Below are 21,886 nucleotides of genomic sequence, written 5' to 3' on the forward strand. Positions count from 1 at the left end.
ATCCGCCACATTAACCTTGCTGATAGTTGTATCAGACGGCATGTTTACACACACGCGCACACGCGCACACACACACACACACACACACACACACACACACACACACACACACACACACACACACACACACACACACACACACTGTGACCATGCAGTCTGCTGGTTATCCCATAAAAATAAAGGACATTCATTGGGGTGGTCCAGAGGCTTGAATTTTTTTTTACAGAATTTAAATGATCATGTTCCTTGTGAGGCAAGTCTTAACTACATTATTTAATCTAAACTAAAACTAGATTGTTTGGGGTATAAAAAGAGAAGAAATTCATTTCAGCACCACAAAAGATGACACCGGGTATGAACGTCATCTCTGAAATTCATCCAAACAAGACAAAGGTGAGCACATATTTTCCACATCTGAATTTTTGCGAGAAAAAGTCTCAGAAAAGCAGGTAGAAAATTACATGGTAAAAAGAAATCCCATTCTGTGCGAACACCGTGAGTGAAGTCACAAGAGAGGTCTGTAACACCCGGCGTGAAGTGAGCTGCATGACTGCGAAAAGCGGCGCTCTGCTGCTCTCCACTCCATCCATCCATCCATCCCCGCCCGGCTAATGTATCCCTCTCAATAGCCGGGGACAAGGGGAGAAAGGACTGTGAAGCACAAAAAGCTCCACCGCCACCACGTTCGCCACAGTAATTGGCAAGGAAGCATCATTTCATTCACTCCTGTCTGTCTTTTGTTGCCTTGTAGGTTTTTTTTTTTCTTTTTTTTTTACACAAGTGTGATGCTTTTGAGGGTTGTTTAAAGACTGGCTAATTTCTACAGCCACTGCCTGTTGCTACCCGTGTAGCCCATTTATTTATTCTCTTGTGAATGTACAATTAAAAGATGCTTTCTTTTTTGGGGGGGGGGGGGCATTGAAGAGTATTAATAACTCTGCATTTAATAGTCTGGATGATACTTCTGACGTTCTGCAAGAGAAAAACATTTAATCTCCTCTGAACTCTGCTGCTTTCCCGCTCAGACAGCGTTGCTGCTGTTCAGTAAAGGAGCGCCATTGTCTCCTTTCATCTCCACATAGTAGAAGTTGTATGAAAGCCTGCAAAATGTAGCTGGTAGTTATGTTTTCACCACAATTACACTTTATCCGGTCATGAAGTGCTTAAAAAAAAGAGCACTCTTAACCCTCTGATTCACCAGCTTTATATGAACACATGGTGCTAAGAAAGGTCTTTCTGCTTATTTGCTTTTTCAGGAGTAATTCAGTTACTGTATGTATTTTCACAGATGTGACATTCAAAGCAGTTTATACAGCCGTAGCACTATTATGATGGTGGTTCCAACTTGTTTTGTGTTTGACCCCTTGATGTAAAGCCATCTGGTAGACATTCAGGGTGCACATGTGACATCCTATTAAATGCTTTTGGTGGTCCCCTAACCATCCTTTAGCTTACTCTCTCTCTCTCTCTCTCTCTCTCTCTATATATATATATATATATTCTTTTCTGTGTTTTTCCAACTATCGTATGAATTGACACGCTATTATTTATGGGGACATTCAGATCTCTTTCAGGGGTCCTGCTGGACAAATTGTAAATTTCAGCCTGTGTTCATGCTAATTGGAAAATGTTTGCATCTTAGTATTGTCATTGTGAGCATGTCATACCCATAGTCTTAAAATAGGAGTAGGACAGAGATTCCCCTTCAACGTAGCAGGATGGTGAGAGCGGAACCAGCTATTTTTAATATTTACCATTGCGACAGTTGTTTGCACCATGACAAATACAGTTACCATTTTGTATTGTACTAGTAGATGACTAGTACTAAAAGTAGTCACATGTCTGGTCCACATCTATGCTGGAACCAAAGCTTTCCCTTTGTCCGGATACCTAGAACATCTAGAAAATGAACATACTTTCCCCTTTGAATTTGCAATAACAATGTTAAAGTTCAAATATGGAGAAATACATTTGTAAAACCTGAAGCCGCGTTAGGTGCTTTTATTACAGAATACAAGAAATGCAAGGTGATGCTGGATATTAATGCACTCAAAGTTCCAGTGAATTTTACTGTTTGTGTAAGGGCACAACAGTCAATGACAAGAGTCATTGCTAACTGTTCCCCCACTTACAGTAAACACAGCTTTTCCTGGGAGCTTAGACTCTTGGTACAACACAATCTCATCTCTAGGGCCCTTTACAGATGAAACAGGCTTGCATCTCAGACAATATTACAGTTAAAAAGAGTGCATTGACCTCCGTCTGATCAGAACCTTTGAGCTAGTCAAGCTGAAGAAGCAAAATTGCACAGGATGGGGGCTCACATAATACGGTCAAACAATTTTTAAACAGACTGCATCTGCATTCAAGCTGGTGAAAAGGAAGTGCTTTCAAACCATTTTAAAGGGGGGAATAAACAGTTATGTCCTTGAGTACTGACCCGTATGAATGCCGCACTGTGGTGCAGGATCTCCATGGCTGTGGTTGAGGCTATAGTGGCTCGTTCTTTCGCATTTGTCATTTGAGAGGGATCTATCCTTTATGTCCCGGCTGCTCTACAGTTGCACGTCCTGTACATAGGAAAGGTCAAACCAGTCCCCTGACCCGACAGGCCGAACAGCGAAAGGTCAAAGTTGGACACCTGGTCTTGTTGCAGGGTTACTTCATCACTTCCTGGAAGTCTTTCTATATGTCAAAACATGTCACCTACAGATGGTAAGAACAGCTGGATAATACATGAAGCACATGTTTACTGCAAAGGAAAACGTATTTACAACTGATTGTATTGTGCTATAGATTCACCTAAACTCAATTTGCGGGAGAACTTCCATTTTAACAGAACCCTCATTGATTCAGTTTCCAGAGGAATTGCAGCCTGGGATCACTTTACCTTGTTACCTTGTCGCACAATGTTCTGGTCTGATCTCCATGTCCATTTCCGCCCTGCTTCCCCTCCTTCTCGCCAGCGCGCTGCCCAACAGAGTTCTCTTTGTCCCTGTGGTCGGTCATCCATTCCTAATATCCAGACTTTTACCGCACGGGAGATGAGCTGCATGCTTTCAAAGAGCCGAGACGGCTGTTGATGGATGCCCTCCGTCTTCCAAAGGATGCTTTGAAGAAACCTCCAGGGCCAGTGACAAGTGACTATGAATGAATGAATGAACAAGCAGTAAATCATCAAATATTATTTTATTAGGATACTTGTGCAAATACATATAGACATAAAAATCACTTGCAGATACCACATTAAACCGTGCTTTAATCAATCAACTCAAGGGTTTCGTTAACAATCGAGTTGGCTTGAAAGTGCTTGAAGTTAAGAACAAAAACAGAAAAACCAAAAGTGATGTCTCACAACCCTTCTCATCCCAGATTTGATCATGTTGTTTGTAAAGGGTAGTGGAGAAAACAGTTCCCGAGGATCATCATTTGAAATTAGATTTTGCAAATATGTTTCTATAAGCAAAGGCAATAAACTCATCAGAACCCTTTGACATTCAAGCAGCGTCGACAAATATCCGAAAACAACCAGTGTAGAAAACGTGCACTTACAAATGCAACGGTACTGTTAGTCCAGTCTGTCCCTCAGGTAAAACCGTAAACAGACATTTGAAAAACGTGAGGGGCCTGAGTACGGTGTAATGATGTTTCAGGTAGAAAGATGCCATGCAAAGAGATACCATCAACACAGAGAGCTCCTTCTATTGCATTAAGCTAAAGGCACTGATATCTCCATGTAAATAACTTCATTTTGGCCACTGCCAGGCAAAGAAAATACAATTGCTAGCTGTTAGCGCGGGCCTGCATGCCTGGCAGCTGAGGGAAAGTGACTCCGACAGTTATCATTGGCAGCGGGTGGTTGCGCCTGTGCGCTCTTTGATTTGTTATCATCTCCTCCGTGCGATGGAGCATATTAATAAAACACCTCAGAGTTGCACTTTGTAAACAGGCCGTAAATCACTGCACATTAAACCCACGGAGGCAGTAATCGAACCGGTGGAGGCCACCAGCTTTGAACTGCCACAATTAACGCGTGAAACACTTCACTCAGGAACAGACGTGACACAACGAGCTTGCATAATGATTAGTTAATGGCTGGTGTAAAGTGTGGGCCAGCCCTAGACATTCAAAACAAGAGAAAGTTAATCAGCCTAATTGTCTGACACCATTTGTATCAACATAATTTTGCCACTGATGGAATAGGGGATCTTTCGAATAGATGCTCACTTAAAGACATTCATAACTTGTGTCTTTAGTACAATATGACAAATTACAAACACTGTATAGTAAAAAGCACTCAGTAAAAAGCTGAATTAGGAGTTTCCTTTTATTGGGGATCTGAATAATTGTAAATAAGAATGCTTTCTCTCCCCGCAGGAGCCACCTTGGTTGCCCAGTCATTGACTCACACACACACACACGCACACCTACACACACGCGCCGTCAGTTGCTCAGTAAGATGCTGTGAATGGTGTTTGCTGGGATTTTGGCATCTTTGTCCTCCCCGCTGATCCTGAAGATCACATCGGTGTTGGAGGGGATGGTGATGGTGGCGTTCAGGGATTTACCCAGCCAGCCCTGGGATCCACGCTTGTACATTTTAACAGTCACCTGCAGAGTGGCACAGAGATGAGTCATCATTAAGATCATAAAGTGAATTGTCATACAGAAGCAGTTGAAAGAGCAAGGTGCTGTTCTCGGCTGATTTCAAGGCTCTTGCTGGGGTCACGATCCAAGAGGCGACCTCTGGACCTCGGCCTGGGGCAAAGCAGGTGCTCATGACTTTCACATTTGACCTCTACGTGGACAAGCTGTTGCTTTGTCTGTGGGTTTGCGGGTTGAAGATCAGAATAAACACTAATCATGGGCTCTGATAGTGGATCAAATTAAAACAGCAGTCAATCTTGAGGTTCATTTTAAACTAGTTTGAACTGGTTATTTTGAACTAATATTGATTTGAGATAAATTATGCCGAGGCATCCACGACATCACAGGAGTATTTTAATTACTGTTGATTCAGCACCATTATAGTCACAACATTTTGGATTGTAGCATCTACATTTTTTAATTTAAATGTAATCTTTGCGATATTATGCAAAAAAACTTTTAACCAGATTCAGTCTGGGTCTGCCTATTGTGAACTCATTTTTAACCTTATTTCCTCAAACTAAATGATTACAATTATAAGCAAAAATATTTTTCAATTCTGTTGAATTTTGGACAAAGTTAATCAATGATTATTGTTTATTTGAGGGTCCATTAACGTTTTGAACGTGTGTCTAGTTTTCTACTAAATATATTACAGGGTAAAACAAATGTCTCCTCCCTTTTATTGGAAGATAATGGTTTAATAAAGATCCCCCTTAGGAACCAATTAGTCATCCACTGAAATAGAGTTTTCCAAAAAAGGAATATTTTTCACAACCCTGCAGGATTTTTGTGAAAGGATTTTGGAACAGGGATCCAAATGACTTTCTGAAACAGAATAAATATTAAATTAACCTTGTTCTCACTCTGGGCTTTTTTAAATTCCCCTCCATATCTCACATTGAGACACCTCTCTTGATTTTTCTGTAGGTTGTAGGCCATAATACGCTTTAACATTACATCAATACCAGCTGCTATGTTTGAGCCTGACAATAGAAGCCTTAACTAGATTTAGACATGCAGGTAATTGAACCACATCCATATCAAAAAGAATGCCTCGCTGCATCTCTTGTTTGGCTGCATTTACAGGGCATAACAGAATATTACAGTGCCTTTTCACAGTTCCATTTTCTTTCACTTTAGCATTAGGCAATTTTTCAATTATTATTTTTTTTCTCCATGTTCTTTCATCCCCGGCTCTCCATAATGTCTGGGCCTTTTAGTTAATGGTAGCGACAGTCAGAGCCCAGTATATCGGCCCTTGTCCATTTTGCAGGTCATTGTGGGAGCCCAATAGGCCTTTTATTACACCGACATCAAAAGGCAGATAAGCATTAGAGGTGGGGAGAATACCCTGCACTAGATATGTTCCCTCTTTCCTTTGTCTGCTATTGAAAGTGATCATTTTAATAGTGAAGAGGTTGGTGAGCTTTGGGGCTGATGGGAAGTGCGACACCCCTGACGGCCTACGAATATGAGCAAGTTGATAACACAACACGAGCACACAGCACACCCTCAACACCTGCGCACTCTTGCTGCTAACCTAATTATCTGCAACAAAGGCCGGTGCCATTTCAGACACATCTTTCCACCATTTACTTACTTATTACTGCACATTAAAACAGGGAAAACGCGGGGGAAAAAAATGGTGTCTTATATTGCAGCGACGGAGCCACGGCCGAATGCCACATGGCTTGTAATACAATAGCATCAGACACTTCAGAATGAGTGTCTTTTAATTTAGAATGCATAAAAAAATGTGGTCATGACAGCTGGTGGCAGGGAGACACATAAACCAACACAAAGACACCACAAAGGAATTATTCTATCAAATCATACACAAACCTAATAGTTGGTAATCTGCAATCAACTCGCTCAATGGAAGTAAAGTTGAGTGCTTCCGTCTTTGTGGCACAGACACAATACTGTTTTTGCATCACATTAAAACCGCGACAGGAGAAGAAAAAATATTCACGTATAGCCAGAACAGCACGAGAGGCTGTGAAGCACACATACTGCCCATCTGGGAAAGCATCGTGAAGCATTTACCTCCATAAAAAGCTGAACAATCTTATTATTTCAATTCAACAAAAATGTTCTGAAATCTGCATCTATATCTTGATCCGCTTTTGGACAGCATCTAAATCCTGTCTGAAGATGTCATGTTTTTGTACAAAGATTAATTGATGACCAAAGGGCAGAATGCCATCAAATTGCAAGATCATTTTGGATTTGTTATTTGGAATCTTATTTGTCTACAATTACATAATGCATGCTGTAGTTAGTTTACACGGATGTGTAATTCTCAAAACTCAAACTGTTTACAGCAATCCTGAAAGTTATTATTAGAAAACGATAAGGAATCAAAATAAAAAAGGCATTCTTTGAAGCTTTTCCAAAGATAATATATTTTATTTCATAAATCAACATCAAATATTAAAATATTATTGGGAATATACCAACAAAACATGCAGGCGACAGAATAGGTTGGGCTAAAATAATGTATTATATACCAACATATTCACTGTGAACCGCACAATTAAACTTAGATGTTTTTATCAAAACATAGAATGCCAATACGAAACGCTACAGGAAAGTACTGTTGCCTATCATTTGAAATCAGAGGAAGCTAAGGTGATGTGATCAACTGCTGGGTTTGGTTGTGTTGCGCCACACAAGGAAGCGTGCAGCAGAGAGTTGTGTGTGGTCGAAGGTGGCCCGCCAGCTCTGGTTGAGCAGAGAGCGTGTGTGTGTGTGTGTGTGTGTCAGGTACAGTAACTGTCACTGCGCGTTAACCTCTCAGCCACTTAAGCCAAGAGTCTATCTAAATTACAGCAGAATAACAAAGTGTAAAGGAGCTGCTTATATTAAAAAATATGTATTTGTGCAAACTGCATGCTAAAGGGTAGCAGTCACATCTGCACATGCATCAACCTGACAAAAGATCAATAGTTGGGGACAATAATGTCTCGCTTTTGACTGTGAAATGTCCACAAGTGCACCAGAATCATTACCATTTCAAGCACAGACAGGCCTGAATGTGTGTGTGACACTTAATGGGGAGGACAGGTCCCTTGGGGCTAAGGTTGGGTGTCACACAAAGGGCTAAAAGCTCACCTAACGGAGTCTACCCCTGATCCGCCTCTCACTTTCGGTGTGTCGGGGGAGTGGTGTGAATGACATCACTCCTCACATTTCAACGAGACAAACTTCGTCGTCTTCTTATTTACCGTCTGCTAACAGTCATAAATCCTGCCTCTGGTTCACCTTTTGCCCTCTTAAACTCCAGACCACAGTCCCTTCTAACGTCTCCTCGCTGGTTTGCTCATCTTCTACCTGTAGGGATGTCCGCGGTTCTCAATCATTTGGAAGTCACAAAATGACTATTTTTTAAATGAAAAAATAAAACCACTACACTTCTCTTTGCATTGGGACTCCACACGTATCTAATTATTTAATTATAAAATCAATTATTTGCGATCAGAGGTCTGGCGAACCTCAATAATGCTAAGAACTGCGTAATTAGGTATAGGGACGTGTCAACACCTGTGCGTATTGCCATTCATAAAGTTCAGATTCCCCCTGCTGATAGAGCCAAAGAATCCCAGCGGGGTATCAGTCAGCGGGGGCCGTTACCTGGAGCAATGCGTGCAGTGTTTCAGCTGAACTCTGAGTAAGCGTAACGCCACACCGGCTTCAGACGGCGCGCTCTCTGTTCTGGACCGTGTCTCACCAGGCGCAGGTGGGGAGGAACACCGGGGAACACACCTCTGGCACGTCAAACGTCTCTGTCGTCGCGCCAGAAGCGATTGGAGCTACCGAGAGGGAGCTGGGGTGGTTTTGGGTGTGTTTAATGAGGCAATTAGGTAAACACTACTGTGGTCTGGCTCACTGGCTGACTACATTAACAACCTGCTGAGAGAGGTGTGAATGAACACGGGTGCCGGATCAACAGCAGCAGCTCCAGATGTGGAGAGAAAAGCAGGAAATCCCTATGTTTATGGGTCTGCAACAAGTGAGTTTCTTCAAAAAACAACGCATGGGTTCATTAATTGAATTTATCAACAATGCATTTTAGCACTAAAAGTGTAAATTAATTCCCAGAAAAGTAAGAGTCCAATAACTTCTTGTCTGAGAAAACACTTCCTGTACAAAACACTCAAACAGCTTCAGATGTGGACCATCCATTAAGATGCCGAAACTTTGGTGACGTGACCGACCACGTCAACAAACACAATTGTCTAAACTGATGAGCGAAAAAACATTGCTGGTTGAGTACTGAATAGTTACTTCTCTGCTTCCAACCAACCTGCCTCAGCTAACAGGAAGCCATTAGACTGTCGGCAATAACCATTTACATCCATTCACCCGGCTCTGACTTTATTTCCATCCACATAAGTGCATTTTCTGTGAGAGGTTAAAATATGAATCCCCCTCCTTTTTCTCCTCAATGGGTCTGGTTGTCTGGCTGACTTGTAGGGGGCACAATCTATGACTGATTTAATTTGCTCTTTACGAACATCTCTAACAGCATTACCCCCCGGAGCATACACTGACTGCCCCCATCTGACTCCATTAACTCCCAAATCAAGTTTAAAGACCATATTGATGCCGTCCGTTATTAAGGGTGATTATCAAAACAACAGACAATGGGCCAAAGTGTCTGTTAACTAGCTTATCCATAATTTCACATAACAGTAACAGATGGCAAGGCTGTCAATTACATACTGTATATGCTGCACACAGAGCGGCCACACAATGTCTGGATATGCAGCGTATTAGCCTTCATATTAAAAGAACGATAGTCTGCTCACAGGTGGTCAGAGGAAATGAACTGTGCAGGCAAAATAAACTACCGTATTAAATGTCGAATATAGAAATGCGTCATTATGAGAAAACAGCGAGGAACTGGACGATTACCAAGAGGCGGGTTTTTTTTAGATTTCACCGGCGGTCTTTCTATTTAATAATGATAAAATAAAATAAAAAGTCAGAGATAAAATTTTTGCCAGTCCACTTCACCACCTTTATTCTCCTCAATTAACGAGAATGGCTTTTGAAACTGTAATTAAGTGTCTCTGCTCCACTCGGCCTCTTCATTATTCATGACTCCCTATTGATCATATCTTACAAGCTATACTGTGGGGACCACTGTAATATCCTGAATCCCCAAAACAAATAGCTGAGCTTCCCGAGTTAAAATGAACATCTTGGCCAGTGACCAAAGAAAAGTCTCCATTAGATACTAAATCTAGCTTTTGAAGCTAAATTGGATGATGTCGAAGAATCATTAATAGGAAAAATCTTGAATGAAGCCTTTGGTCTTATTAAATATATCCTAGCAAAGGTCTGGGTAATAATTAAATAGGATCCTCTATTGAGCCCACGTGGAGCCATTTTAGTAGGCTATGATCATATCAACTGTTGCGACTAATGATTATTTCATTACCAGTTAATTCGCCCATTGTTTTCTTAATTAATAATTTTGTCAATCGAATAGTGTAGAAATGCTCGGCTTCCCCAGAGCCCAAAGTGGTCCTACTGCTTGTTTTGTCCAACGTCTATACGATATTCAGTTTACTGTCATATTAAAAGTACAGTGCAAATAGTGAATATACTTTTTTATATTGTTGTACTGTATACCAAGATGAAATAAACATTCAAGATTTATGGGTGTTACGGATTTACCCGTGTCTTGCACAACCACAGCTCATTCCACATTCAAAGACATTATTTTGTAATGCATATTATGGCTTGGGCCTTTATTTTAAACATATATTCAAATTTCCTGAAACGCAATCTCCATGTGTGTTAAGTAGGAATGTGTAAAACATGAACTCTACTGGATGATGTTTAACTAAATTAACAAAAGCGCGCTTGAAGAGCCCTCAAACACGCCTGGTATTACATGCTGAGTTGGGAATTTGGAGGAAACACATTGAGTCATCTTCAAATTGACAGATGCAGAATCTCTCCCCGGGACTCTTCACTGTGGCTTAGTGCTTAAGTGAAAAAAATAGATTTTACCAAGTTTAATCACATGCTATTACAAGGCAGCTTTTATCATTGCCTTCCACTGCGTAAGTGCTGGTGTCTTCACTAGTTCATTACGGACACTTGTGATTCTGCAGCACCCTTCTCATGTGTAATTGCATGGTTAGCTTTCCTCTGTAGCTTCCTACACACACACTCTTGTGCAAATTATTTCCAATTTCAGTTATCCGAAGAGAGCAATGCTGCAATTACAGAAATCTGAACATCCTAGTCATTTCCCCCATCATTTTCTTTTATTTCTTTAGTACAGAAAATCATTCTTTCACCAGTTGGGTTCTTGATGAACCCGATCAACACTGAACTCTACGAGACTGAAAATCTGATATAGTGCAGTTAAATATCTTGGCAACGGAAAATACACCTTTCTGTGTTGTTTCTGTGGTCTAACAGCATCCACTAACAAGTACACAGGCTTTTAAAGTAATTACAGTCACTGCCACGTTCGTTGATATAATAATTTGTTAAGATAATCACATTTCATACAGCATAGAAAGGATTCTGCCATACAGGTGAATGACTAACACATCATTTGTAAATAGAAATAGGGGCTACCTACATTTTCTGCTAATGGAAAAAATACTTTCTCCCCCCCCCCCCTCCCCCTCTACATAAAAAGAGAGCAAAAAGCTGCAACGGCTGCCAATGCTATCTATTTAGACAGCAGAATTTGCAGGGCTTTGTAAAGGGCCAGCTCCTGGCCTTTTGTGTGCCTCCATTCATTACCACAAAGCGGTTGATGTCTCCCCTCTCTGCCTTTTCTGTGTTAAGCACCGGGCGCACGGCAGGCCGTCCGTTGCAGGCCTGTGACGCGTGCTGCCCGGGAGACGGCCACGCGGAGGGGAATGCCGAAAAAAACAACTAACGAGCTACATCTGTGTGGAATCTGCAGACGGTCCGAAAGACGAGCTGTATCCACGGTGACCGGCGTCGGATCAATTGTCAGCCGAGATGTTGGCGGGGAACCGGTGGCCTATCGCCTGGCGGCTTCTCTTCTATTAATCAGCCGACGTGGTGGAGTAGTCAAGTTACGCTCGCAGGAACTCAATTGTTGTTTCTCAGCTATGCAATTACTAGACACTCTATATGCTGGCCCGAGAGTAAGGAGATTTGTTTTATTTATTTATTTTCAACACGGGACTCCGTTTCTTCTCCTCTGTGAGGAACTGGGTCATATAAACTGGTACGAAGAAGTCACAATTTCAGAAGAGGAGACGACATGAAGATGACCAACATAAGTAACCTGCAATTTAAATTATAACATGAATAGATCTTTAGCCCTTTCTCTCCCTCTCTCTCTCCCCCAAACACACACACGTGCACACACCCAACGTAATTACCACTCAATCCATACAAATTGAATGAAGCCAGACCCTTGGTCTAAGAATATAGACCATAATTAATAAATTACAGCCACTCTACTCAATCATTCTCCACTTTGGGGACATGAAGACGTCCCACTCTCCGCAGAGTAATCGACTGAGGCCACAGGAAAACACACCTAGTGCCTCCACGGTGGCTTGGTGGGTGCATCTGGTGCCACTTCTTACAACCAAACAGATGCCCGAGTGAAGCCGTGGCTCATATCGCAGATCTTCTATCCTGTGTGTTTACAAGTAACAAATCAAAAGCATGCATTATTTCTGGGCTCTGAAAATACGCCTGGGGGAGCTATCAAGTTCCTTTGCCACCCCCCAAGCTTCCCCTCGCAGCTGCTGCACACGAGCAAAGATAGGCTTTTTTGAAGGGAGGGCGGGAGGGGGGGTTCTAAAGAGTGGGTGAGACAGTCATCAGAGCCCCAAAGAGCAAATGTTAAGTTTTGTACAAATCCAGGGTCAAATTCTAACTTTCTTTGTCGTTATTGCAGCTCTATGCTTGGAATCTTAAAATGGGAAACAAACATATGCACCTGTCTGCTGTAATTGAACACGTCAAGTATGGTAACGGAATATTCACCATATAGACTCGTTAATACTCGGGTGATGTATGGGGAATGGGCACGCCTCCATTTACACATTTTTCTTTGAAAATAATATATTTTGTTGTCACTGTGTGTGTCCCCTTGGGCTAGAAAAGGGCCCACTGGAGACTGTCTAATGATTGTTGGGTCATGTATCAAATACACAGCAGCTGGAGGCGAGACTACATACAGTCTGGATGTTTGGGGGGGGGGGGGGGGGGGGAGACAAAAGCCTGAGTGGATTGTGAAAGGAAAACCCCGGACTGAGTGTTTTGGTGCTGAGGGTGGGTGAGAAATCCGTAATGGATGCTGACCAGGGGCCGTACACACCGGACCTTAAGAGATCTGACCTTTTGTCTGTGTAACTTCATTCAGAGGATTTCTCTAACAAGTGGCATTGAAGCACCATTGCACAACAAAGAAAAATTCAATGGTTGTGAGTGATTTTAGTTAAAAATTTTTTTAAAAAGTCACCGAAACAACAATCATTAATAGTATAAACAATAATTATCCAGCAATCAGATCAGAGAATGTGAGTATGTTCAAATGATGCCAATTCACATTCAGTTGCCTTCCAGGCCGGCAGAATCACTTACCGCAATAAAAAGACTGAAGAGTTAAGGCAGTAATTAACTCTAGGGGTGTTAATTGGTAATGAACTGTCAGATGTTTCACACTTGTACGCTCTTTAAGATTTTATTTTTCTTAGTGATCACTTCAGTCTAATTACTTTACTTCTAATAAGTAAACACGCAATTTTGAATGTCTGTTGACCAAAAGGATGTCGTTATCACCAAATATAGTGTTGATACAGAAATTGTTTGACTTTTTTTTTTTAAGGACCCTTTTACAGTTTTCAAATAACTGTTGCTGTGGTGTTCTCTGACCTTCATCCCAAAATCAGACATGTGTTCCTCCAAGAGAACAAGAGGGGAATGCCTGAAGAGTCAATGAATGTCATAAAGTACTACTGCCACCTGCTGGTCTTCACATTCACGCAGGTCTTCTCGCTTTACATTTTTATTTGGAGCCGGTTGGCGTTTGCACACCGTGCTTCTGGGTTCATCACAGTGGACTGACCTGAGGTGCGTGACCCAGCAGGGCCCACAGCGAGTCAGCTGACAGGGTCTTGACTCTGGAGAACTCGAGTGTTTCCGTCTCCCGGCGGTCGAGGGCGATGTACTGGCAGCCCTGGAAGTCTCCCTTCAGCTGCTCGCCGCAGTGAAGACTCACCCGGTCCCACGTGCCCACCCTCCTCAGGACCTCGCGCACGGACTCCATCTGCGAGTATGACAGACGACCTGCAGGACAAAAAAATATAAACATTGAGAGAAGCATTGCTGTCAGAAGTTTTCTTAATTTAAATCCTGTTTGGTAGGTTAAACATTTGCAAAGTGATTCAAATTAAACTCCCATTTTAAGTACTCTTGGACCATTAATTGTACTAATTGTGTTTGAGAGAGAGAGAGAGAGAGAGAGGGAGAGAAGCTAGGGAATGAGGGGCGTGAGAGGTGGGATGACATCCAACAAAGGTCCTGAGTAATATTCAAAGGGACGTTGGACGTTGCAATTCAGGAGAGAATAAGGTCGACCACTGCACTAGAATCAATAGATACAACCTTGATGATTAAACTTTCCAAAAAAGAGAGGGAATATAACCTCCCTATATTACTTATGCCATTGTAATGTGATCTTATTTTCAAACAAGTGATTTGGAAATTGCACTTGCAGGTTGAAAATACCGCCAAGTGTCAATGTTTTATACAACTGCTCACCAGAGAGCCAGGATGGAGTCAGTGCATCGGATATCCAGGCCATGTAGCCCCCCCTGAAAGATCTGAGGAAGTTGTCTGTCTGGCCGTGAGAGATCAGCTCCCTCCTCTTCCTCAGCTCTTCATCTAGCTGGCAGTCTGGAGAAAGGAAGATCACCCTGGGGAAGAAGAGGCTTTGGTGCACAGACACTCCACTCCTCTTCAAATGGCCGCGTAAGTTAGCCGTCTTGGTCTAAAAAATAAATAAATAAGCGATTCAAGTTAGTTTTGGATTCATCATTTCGTCACGTTCATGAGTTCAGGAAACAATGAACATGGCAGTCACAATGGATACTTTTAGTAACAAATCAAAATGCGTCGGTGTTGAGAACTGCTATTTAATTTCTGGTTACATTTGACTGTCGTTTACTTCATCTCATTAAACGATAACTGGAATTCTCTGGAGTTTTCATTTGTTTGTTTAAGTTAAAGCTATTTAAGAAAAAGCACATTTGTATATTTTAAAGAAAACATGCAAAAAAATATTGTTTTTGTTCAGGGCTCTTTTCACAGCAGCCATTTGGACAAGTCATTGCAGGGAGAACACAGATGTAATTAATATCAAATTATATCTCTGGTTTTCTGCTCACTGAAATACTGACACATTGAATAGAATGAGATCATAATTCATTTTATCAACCCATGTTTTCCCTGCCACGACATGTCAAAATGCATAGAGTGAAAGTGGCTTGTAGATCTTCAAATAGTTTATTTTTCACAAACAGCTAACATGGATAATGAATTATTGACAATTTTTTTTTTTTTTTATTCAGAGAGAGACATTTTGTCAGTGCTACCGTTCACACAGGATGCCTCTTTATTGAACAGATTTTTTAATTTAAATGAAAGTCACTCAAACGCTTTTCCGCTTCTGAAAAAGGACCCACTTAAAGACATCATACAGGCGGTGAATCTGTGTCTGCTTTGTATGGAATAATTAAGTTAATATGCTTTATTCGAGCTGAACTATTTAAACAATGTGGTGTGTGTTTGCCGTCAGACTCTCCTCTCGAGCTCCGAGTCCAAACTGAGCATCTATAGAGATGGAAATGAATGACTCCTGACAGACCCACGCACATAAGGTGACAGCTGTGTTTAGGCACCTGCTTGCTTTCACCCCCTTTCTGACCATAATTATGGTCTTTCAAATGAAGAGCGGCCACTCGGAAAGTTTGGGAAGCCCTATTGTAGTGTTTCAAATTTCCATATAAATTATAATTATGGTGACTCAGAATCTCTTCACCCAGCTGGAGTTCGAATGAAAACAATGTCCTGGACAACTGATTGGACCTTGGACACAGGAGGGCCAGACAAGTTGACATTTTGGTTTTCATTATGTTATTTCAGTATTTTGTTTTCTTTTACCATGATAGCTTTGAGGGGATCTTCTATCTGCTCAATCCGCGTATTGGTAAGATTTTGCTCCTCTTCCTTCACCTGCACGTGCCAGTTCGGGCTGTGAGCAGACACTGTGCCTCTCCAGGCTTTTACATCTATGCAGAAGATCCCCTGACCTTTTGGTAAAAAGAAGAAAACAGGAGGGAAGATTTACTGAGACAGAACACAAGTGGAATACACTAGAAACTCTTATTTCTGTACCCAAGACTTCAAGGAAAAATCCTCCATCAATGTCCATTTAATATCACAATAGCACTATGTATTATGATGTAAAACATTTTAAATAAATTAATCCGCTAAACTAGTTATGGATGTATAAATACTTGGATTGTAAAACCTCAAATACATAACGGAATACATAATACTGTGATCACTATTGGTGGTTTGTAACAGTTAAAAAGAAAATCTTAAAATGTGAAGATGGAGATGTTTTGACATGTCACAAAGAGAAACAACACTACGGATGACTGAATTCCATTTGGTGCCTTCAGTTTAATCGTGATGGTGCTCATACTGGCTCTACAGGAACACTTTAATAAACCCTTTTCCTACAGTTGTAACTTGACACAGTACGGTAAACACAGAAGTAAATAATCAGGTTAATAATGGCACTTTTTAGTGTGTCACTGCCATTCCAGCAACTCAGCAATTTACTTACATATATTTCATAAAATGCCATTTTAGTGTGGTTGCCAACCTGTGAGGATAACAATATTGATCTCGTTTTTGGCAGCTTGAAACTGGTCGCGGATACGCAGATTGCTGTAGACGTCTTCCTTTCTCATCCCGGTGAGCTTCCTATGAGTAAAGTACAAACGGAAAAGACAGGAATATAAAAGTCAATAAGAGGTATTTTGTGCAAAAAGAACACTCCTGAAGCTGCGTTTATTGTTTTAATATTGGCCCCTAAAGAGCCGTGGAATAAGCTACATAAACATTTACATATTATAGAGTTACTACAGCAAATGCGTTGACAGGACCAAAAGACACAAAGCATCATTAGCAATCAGTTGGAGTTATCTTTCGACCCATTACACTAATGCTAGTGCAGTATTGCCTTTCCATTTAGCTCTGCTTTAGTCTCCACCCATTCCTGAAGGAAATGTCTAGCTGTGTTAGGTGCTAAAGTCTTCAACTTTGTCTGCCTGCCATTAGGCCTTTCAGTGTACAGTGGTCTTCATTCAGGGAAAACAAGTTTGTAAGAGCAGAGCAGTGAGAAAGGTCTGTAAAACCCAAACGATGAGGTGACAGGGTGGTCTGCGCAGCGATGCTCACCAGCACTACAAAGCAAGCCTGTTCAGTTTGCACATCATTAATATGTATCAATTCGACTCAGCGCTGAGCCGTGTATTCCTGTGGACCTCAGTAGTAATGACTTCATGAACTTCTTCAATGAGAAGATTCTGTCTATCAAAGAGAAAATTGATAGTCTCCTGCCTCCAACCAGCGCTGACCCGTCCAAGGATGTAGGAACCTTGGATGCAGCAGTGGGCCCTGATACCTACTTGAATGGCTTCTCTTCCATCAACCTTGATCAACTGACTTACACAATTTCAAAATCTAACTCTTCTACTTGTGTCTTGGATCCGATTCAGACTAAGCTGCTTAAGGAAGTTTTTGCTTTAATTAGCATGACATTACACTGGATATTATGAGTCTGTCTTTGCTGATAGGACATGTACCACACAAATCTGTCTCAAATCAATTATGTGACTTTCTACAAAACAATGATTTGTTTGAGGATTTCCAGTCAGGATTTCAAGTGCATCATAGCACAGAAACAGCACTGGGGAAAATTACGAACGATCTTCTACTCGCATCCGACCAAGGACTCGTCTCTTTGCTTGTCTTGCTGGACCTTAGTGCCGCATTTGACACCATCAATCATTGTATCCTGCTGCAGAGACTAGAACATTTGATTGGTATCAAAGGAACTGCACCAAGCTGGTTTAAATCCTATTTATCGGATCGATCCCAGTTTGTGCTTGTAAACGGTGAATGCTCGAAGACCACCAATGTTGGTCACGGAGTCCCACAAGGTTCTGTGCTTGGACCGATATTATTTACCTTGTATATGCTTCTTTTGGCCGACGTTATCAGAAAACACTGCATAAACCTCAATTGTTATGCAGACGATACTAAACTCTATCTGTTGTTCAAGCCAGAAGAGACCGACCAGCTCAACTTGAACAACTTTTCCAAGTACAATGTTTGGCAGTAACACAAAGTTGTTAATTAATAAATGTTAAATGTAAATGTAAATGTTAAATATTATATGTAAATGTTAAATATAAAGTTGTTTTGTCTCTAAATGTTTGAAAAAGTGACATGTGAATATTGTCCTGCTCTTTTTATTCATATGATAAAGCTAAATGTACGAAAACTGCGCAGGATTTTAGAACGTGCAACATTTTACAAACGGCGCCCCATACAGAGCGCCCTCCTCTGACGTTCTCCCTAAGGTTTACTTAGTAATGCTACTCTAATCTGACCACCTGTTAGTATGTCCAAACCAGTAATTAGATTAAAGTTACTTGTCCAGGTCACTGCCTGTATATGCGCACACGTACCAGCGGACATACATCCGCCGCGCCGCCGGAGTGCATACAGCCCCCCGGGTGACAGCCGCGCCGTCAACGACCCATCAGCCATACCGTTAGCCGGTTGGATCGTCAGCAGCACAGCAACCCCCCCCCCCCCGACTCGACTAGATAAAGTGAGTGTTTGCATAACCAGATGTCATTTTTATGTTGAGGCAGCGGGTGTTGTCGGCAGCTGCTGAATGTTACTAATGAAGTAACTTGTAATCTAACTTAGTTACTTTTAATCTTAGTTAATTTTATCTGTAAAGTAACTAAGTTAATTTTTAGGAAGTAATCAGACTTCCAAGATGAGGCATCTTGATTTTGGACTATACAAAATAAAATGAATTGAATTGAACTTTACACAGACACACTGCTCACCTGACATGTTGTACAAAGTCAGGTAGTGTTGGGGTCTCAGGTGGATTTTGGCCTGGACCACTTTCTGGGGCTTTGGAGCTGGGATGGAATTGTGTAAACAGACTTCCAAGATGAGGCATCTTGAATTTATCTGGAATAAAAACTGAAATGTTAAATGATGGAAATGCATTCATAGCTTAAACATATTGGCTTTCCCTCAGTAATAAAATGGTGTCAACATGGTGTTTAGACATTACTCAACATGTGGCTCAAGGCAAATCAAACTTGTTTCTACTGAAACAAAGCCAATGTAAAACATGATCTGCATTACTCTTAAGCTTCAAAAGCATCCCGACCGGGCTTTACAGCGTTGGTGAAGTCACTTGAGTTAGAGGAGCCTGTAGTGAGTGGGGAAAAAATGAAAAAGATCTCTGAAACACAAACAATACGTACTCATGGAAGTCTGTTGCTGCTTAAAGAGACGTTCGAGGTGGGAAGACGAGGAAATTCAGCTCGACATTTCCGCAGCGTTAATGTCTCCGGGTGTCTTCCCGACTGTTGAGCATCGTAACTGGACCTAGGAACGCCGTGTCACAACACCGCCAGACCACCCCGTGCTCCTCAGGGCGCACTTCCAATGTTCCTGGAAGACGTCAACAACACACCACGTGGGAACACCTGCAGCGTCATGTTTCGCATATGGGGACATGACGTCAGAGCGCGTCACTTTGCCCCGCGGTGTTTGTGGGATACATTTAAAGGAAACGAGTTGCTGTTGGAAGAAATTCCGCAGTGGAAAAATACTTTACGTGGCCCAACTGAAAGTGTTTGTGAATGTGCTGCGGTATTAAAAGCGCCCTAATGAATGTGGCGAAGGAGCTGGGTCTTGCTTGATGATTATAACATATGTCTGCAGCAGCTGAGAAAACTATCTGACTGCCAGCTGTTCCTGAGCTTTTTATCATATATCAACGTTTTCTCAGTTGACATGGAGTAATAGAAATGTCTATTGCAATTGGAACAGTTGCAATTTAATTGAGTATGTTTTAAACCTGCAGAACATATCAACAATTTGTGCATTTTTCATATAATTCAGTTGCTCATAGAGGAAATAGATTAAAAGTTTGGACTAGCTATGGTAAGAGGACAGAGGAATTGATTGTGACCTTAGAAAATATAAAAACAAAAACATGTTCAGATTCAAACTTTAATCCCCTTAGAATAAAAGTCTGTAGTTTATTATCATATTGAAGCAAATATAAACAAATACAATTCCAACTCTATTTATAACCGGTTTGTCAGTAATTTTTGGTTTGTGTTTGACAAAAAGAATCAAGAAATTTTAAATATTTCACAGCATTTCAGTTTTCTACAATAAAAGAAGGGGGTAATCTGTGCCTCAACAAACTATGAAAATCTATGACTGGCCTCAAAAGACAAATAGTTTTGAGAAATAGTCTGTAAAGTTGGATAGACATTGAGCTAGTTGTAGGATAAAATAAGAAGTCCAAGGTAGACTAAAATAAAGGAAAACCATTGTTATTTACAGGGAACCCATGTGAGTACGAAGAGTAGACTTATCACTTCGATGTATCCTGCAGAATCCTCACATCCTGCATGCGCCTGCTGAGAGGATATTAGAAAAGGGCTGAAGAATGTTTAATTCCGCAGTAAATACACACGGAATATCACAAAATACCATGAAAGAGCTTAATATGAAGAGCGTATAGCCAAATCAGCTCATATGGGCTCAATGGAAGCCAATAAACAGAGGCACTCTGCCTTCTCTGACCTTCACTTCTGGTCGAGATCGGGGCGATAAAAGCAGGCGCAACCTCAATAAAGCCCATACAATGGAGTAAAATAACGAGATATTAAATTAAAGCAGAGGCAATACTCGCTGAACTGCTGCAGAAATTTGAGAACAAAAGCTTCCTTGTGCAGTTTAATATTGTCTACAATCACAGCCTCATGTTACGTTTCCAATCATTTTCATCTCTTGCCTTCACGTATCAACAAAATGATCAGTTTGTATTGAAACTTGCAAATGACTGGTTTGTGTTTAGATATTAAATGTGCCTCGTGCTCCCAGTTTGGCCTTTTCGGGTTGGAGTTGATATGAAATTCATAATCTGTCTCATCTCTGACTGTCCATCGACGAGCAGGTTATGGTGTCAAACATGGTCATGAATACGTGTTTGTCTCACACAAACTTTACACCGGCTTTCCAGGTCCCCTCCGAAGAGTAAATAAGCATCACAGCTATTGTTTTATAGACAGTATAAAGGGTGAGTATAATCTGGAGAATGATAGGGTTATGAATTTGTACAAGCAGATGTAGTGTCTCGCACGGTAGAACAATAAAAATGGTAATTTTTCTTACACGGGTGATATTTCCATTGTCAATCCTTCAAATCAAATATCTCATTTGCAGAAGACATGGCTACACGACATGGCTGACGCTCTGCTCACTAATTTCTGCTCGTTTCCTTTAAATTATTAATGTGAGAGATTCTCCATATGCTCTCAGAGGATTCTTGTCCATTCCTTTTGGAGAGATTTGGCATTTTACACTGAAGAGTATGAAGAGCTTAACTGCCCCAATCAAACCAGGTGATTTAAATCCTGTCCAATGGAGATGTTTAATAGGGGTTACAGATGGGCCACCTCAAGTAAATGGTAGGTCTCAATAACCTGTATAATTATGTCCATTTCACCTGAAAACATGGGTGCTGAAAAGAGATATCCAGAATAATAATAAGGTAATCCTCTTTTTTTTATAACAAAAAACTGAATAACTAATAATCTAGCTGAGAGAGTGGAAACAGTGAAAAGCATAAAAAACAGTTTTGATATTGACAGCCCGGAGCCTTTATTGTGACTCGCCTGACGCAGTAATTAACCGCGCCATATGAAGAGGTAATTTTTTTTGCCAAAGTTTAATTGTTCAATTATCACTGGACGTGAGAGGAGGCCGTGATGCCATTTCATCATCTTTCAAAATAGTGTCGAACCCCTTGTTCCACATATTGTAATGGTTGGCAATTACAGAAAGAGCCCTCTCACTAAGTTGATTG

At 41.2% G+C, this 21,886-nt stretch overlaps 1 protein-coding gene across 4 annotated transcripts in view; it reads right to left on the minus strand.

Annotated features, from left to right (window-relative positions):
* Positions 1–1,986: 1,986 nt before the first annotated feature.
* Positions 1,987–21,886, minus strand: part of si:zfos-911d5.4 (uncharacterized) — a 22,656-nt gene continuing 2,756 nt past the window's right edge. Inside the window, exons 1-8 of one of the 4 annotated variants that reach the window (XM_062560170.1) lie at positions 19,141–19,214; positions 18,831–18,960; positions 16,565–16,665; positions 15,835–15,983; positions 14,434–14,662; positions 13,739–13,959; positions 4,432–4,611; positions 1,987–3,144 (exon numbers count right to left, since the gene is read on the minus strand). In XM_062560170.1, the coding sequence (XP_062416154.1) occupies positions 4,444–4,611; positions 13,739–13,959; positions 14,434–14,662; positions 15,835–15,983; positions 16,565–16,665; positions 18,831–18,960; positions 19,141–19,159 (1,017 nt within the window). In that variant the 5' untranslated portion in view covers positions 19,160–19,214 and the 3' untranslated portion in view covers positions 1,987–3,144; positions 4,432–4,443. Of the gene's footprint in view, positions 3,145–3,178; positions 4,612–13,738; positions 13,960–14,433; positions 14,663–15,834; positions 15,984–16,564; positions 16,666–18,830; positions 18,961–19,140; positions 19,215–19,262; positions 19,751–21,886 lie in introns of those variants that run through there. The other 3 variants (XM_062560171.1, XM_037464336.2, XM_062560173.1) reach the window with 3 other exon arrangements.

The sequence above is a fragment of the Pungitius pungitius genome, chromosome 21, assembly GCF_949316345.1.
Source record: "Pungitius pungitius chromosome 21, fPunPun2.1, whole genome shotgun sequence".
NCBI classification, from domain to species: Eukaryota; Metazoa; Chordata; class Actinopteri; order Perciformes; family Gasterosteidae; genus Pungitius; species Pungitius pungitius.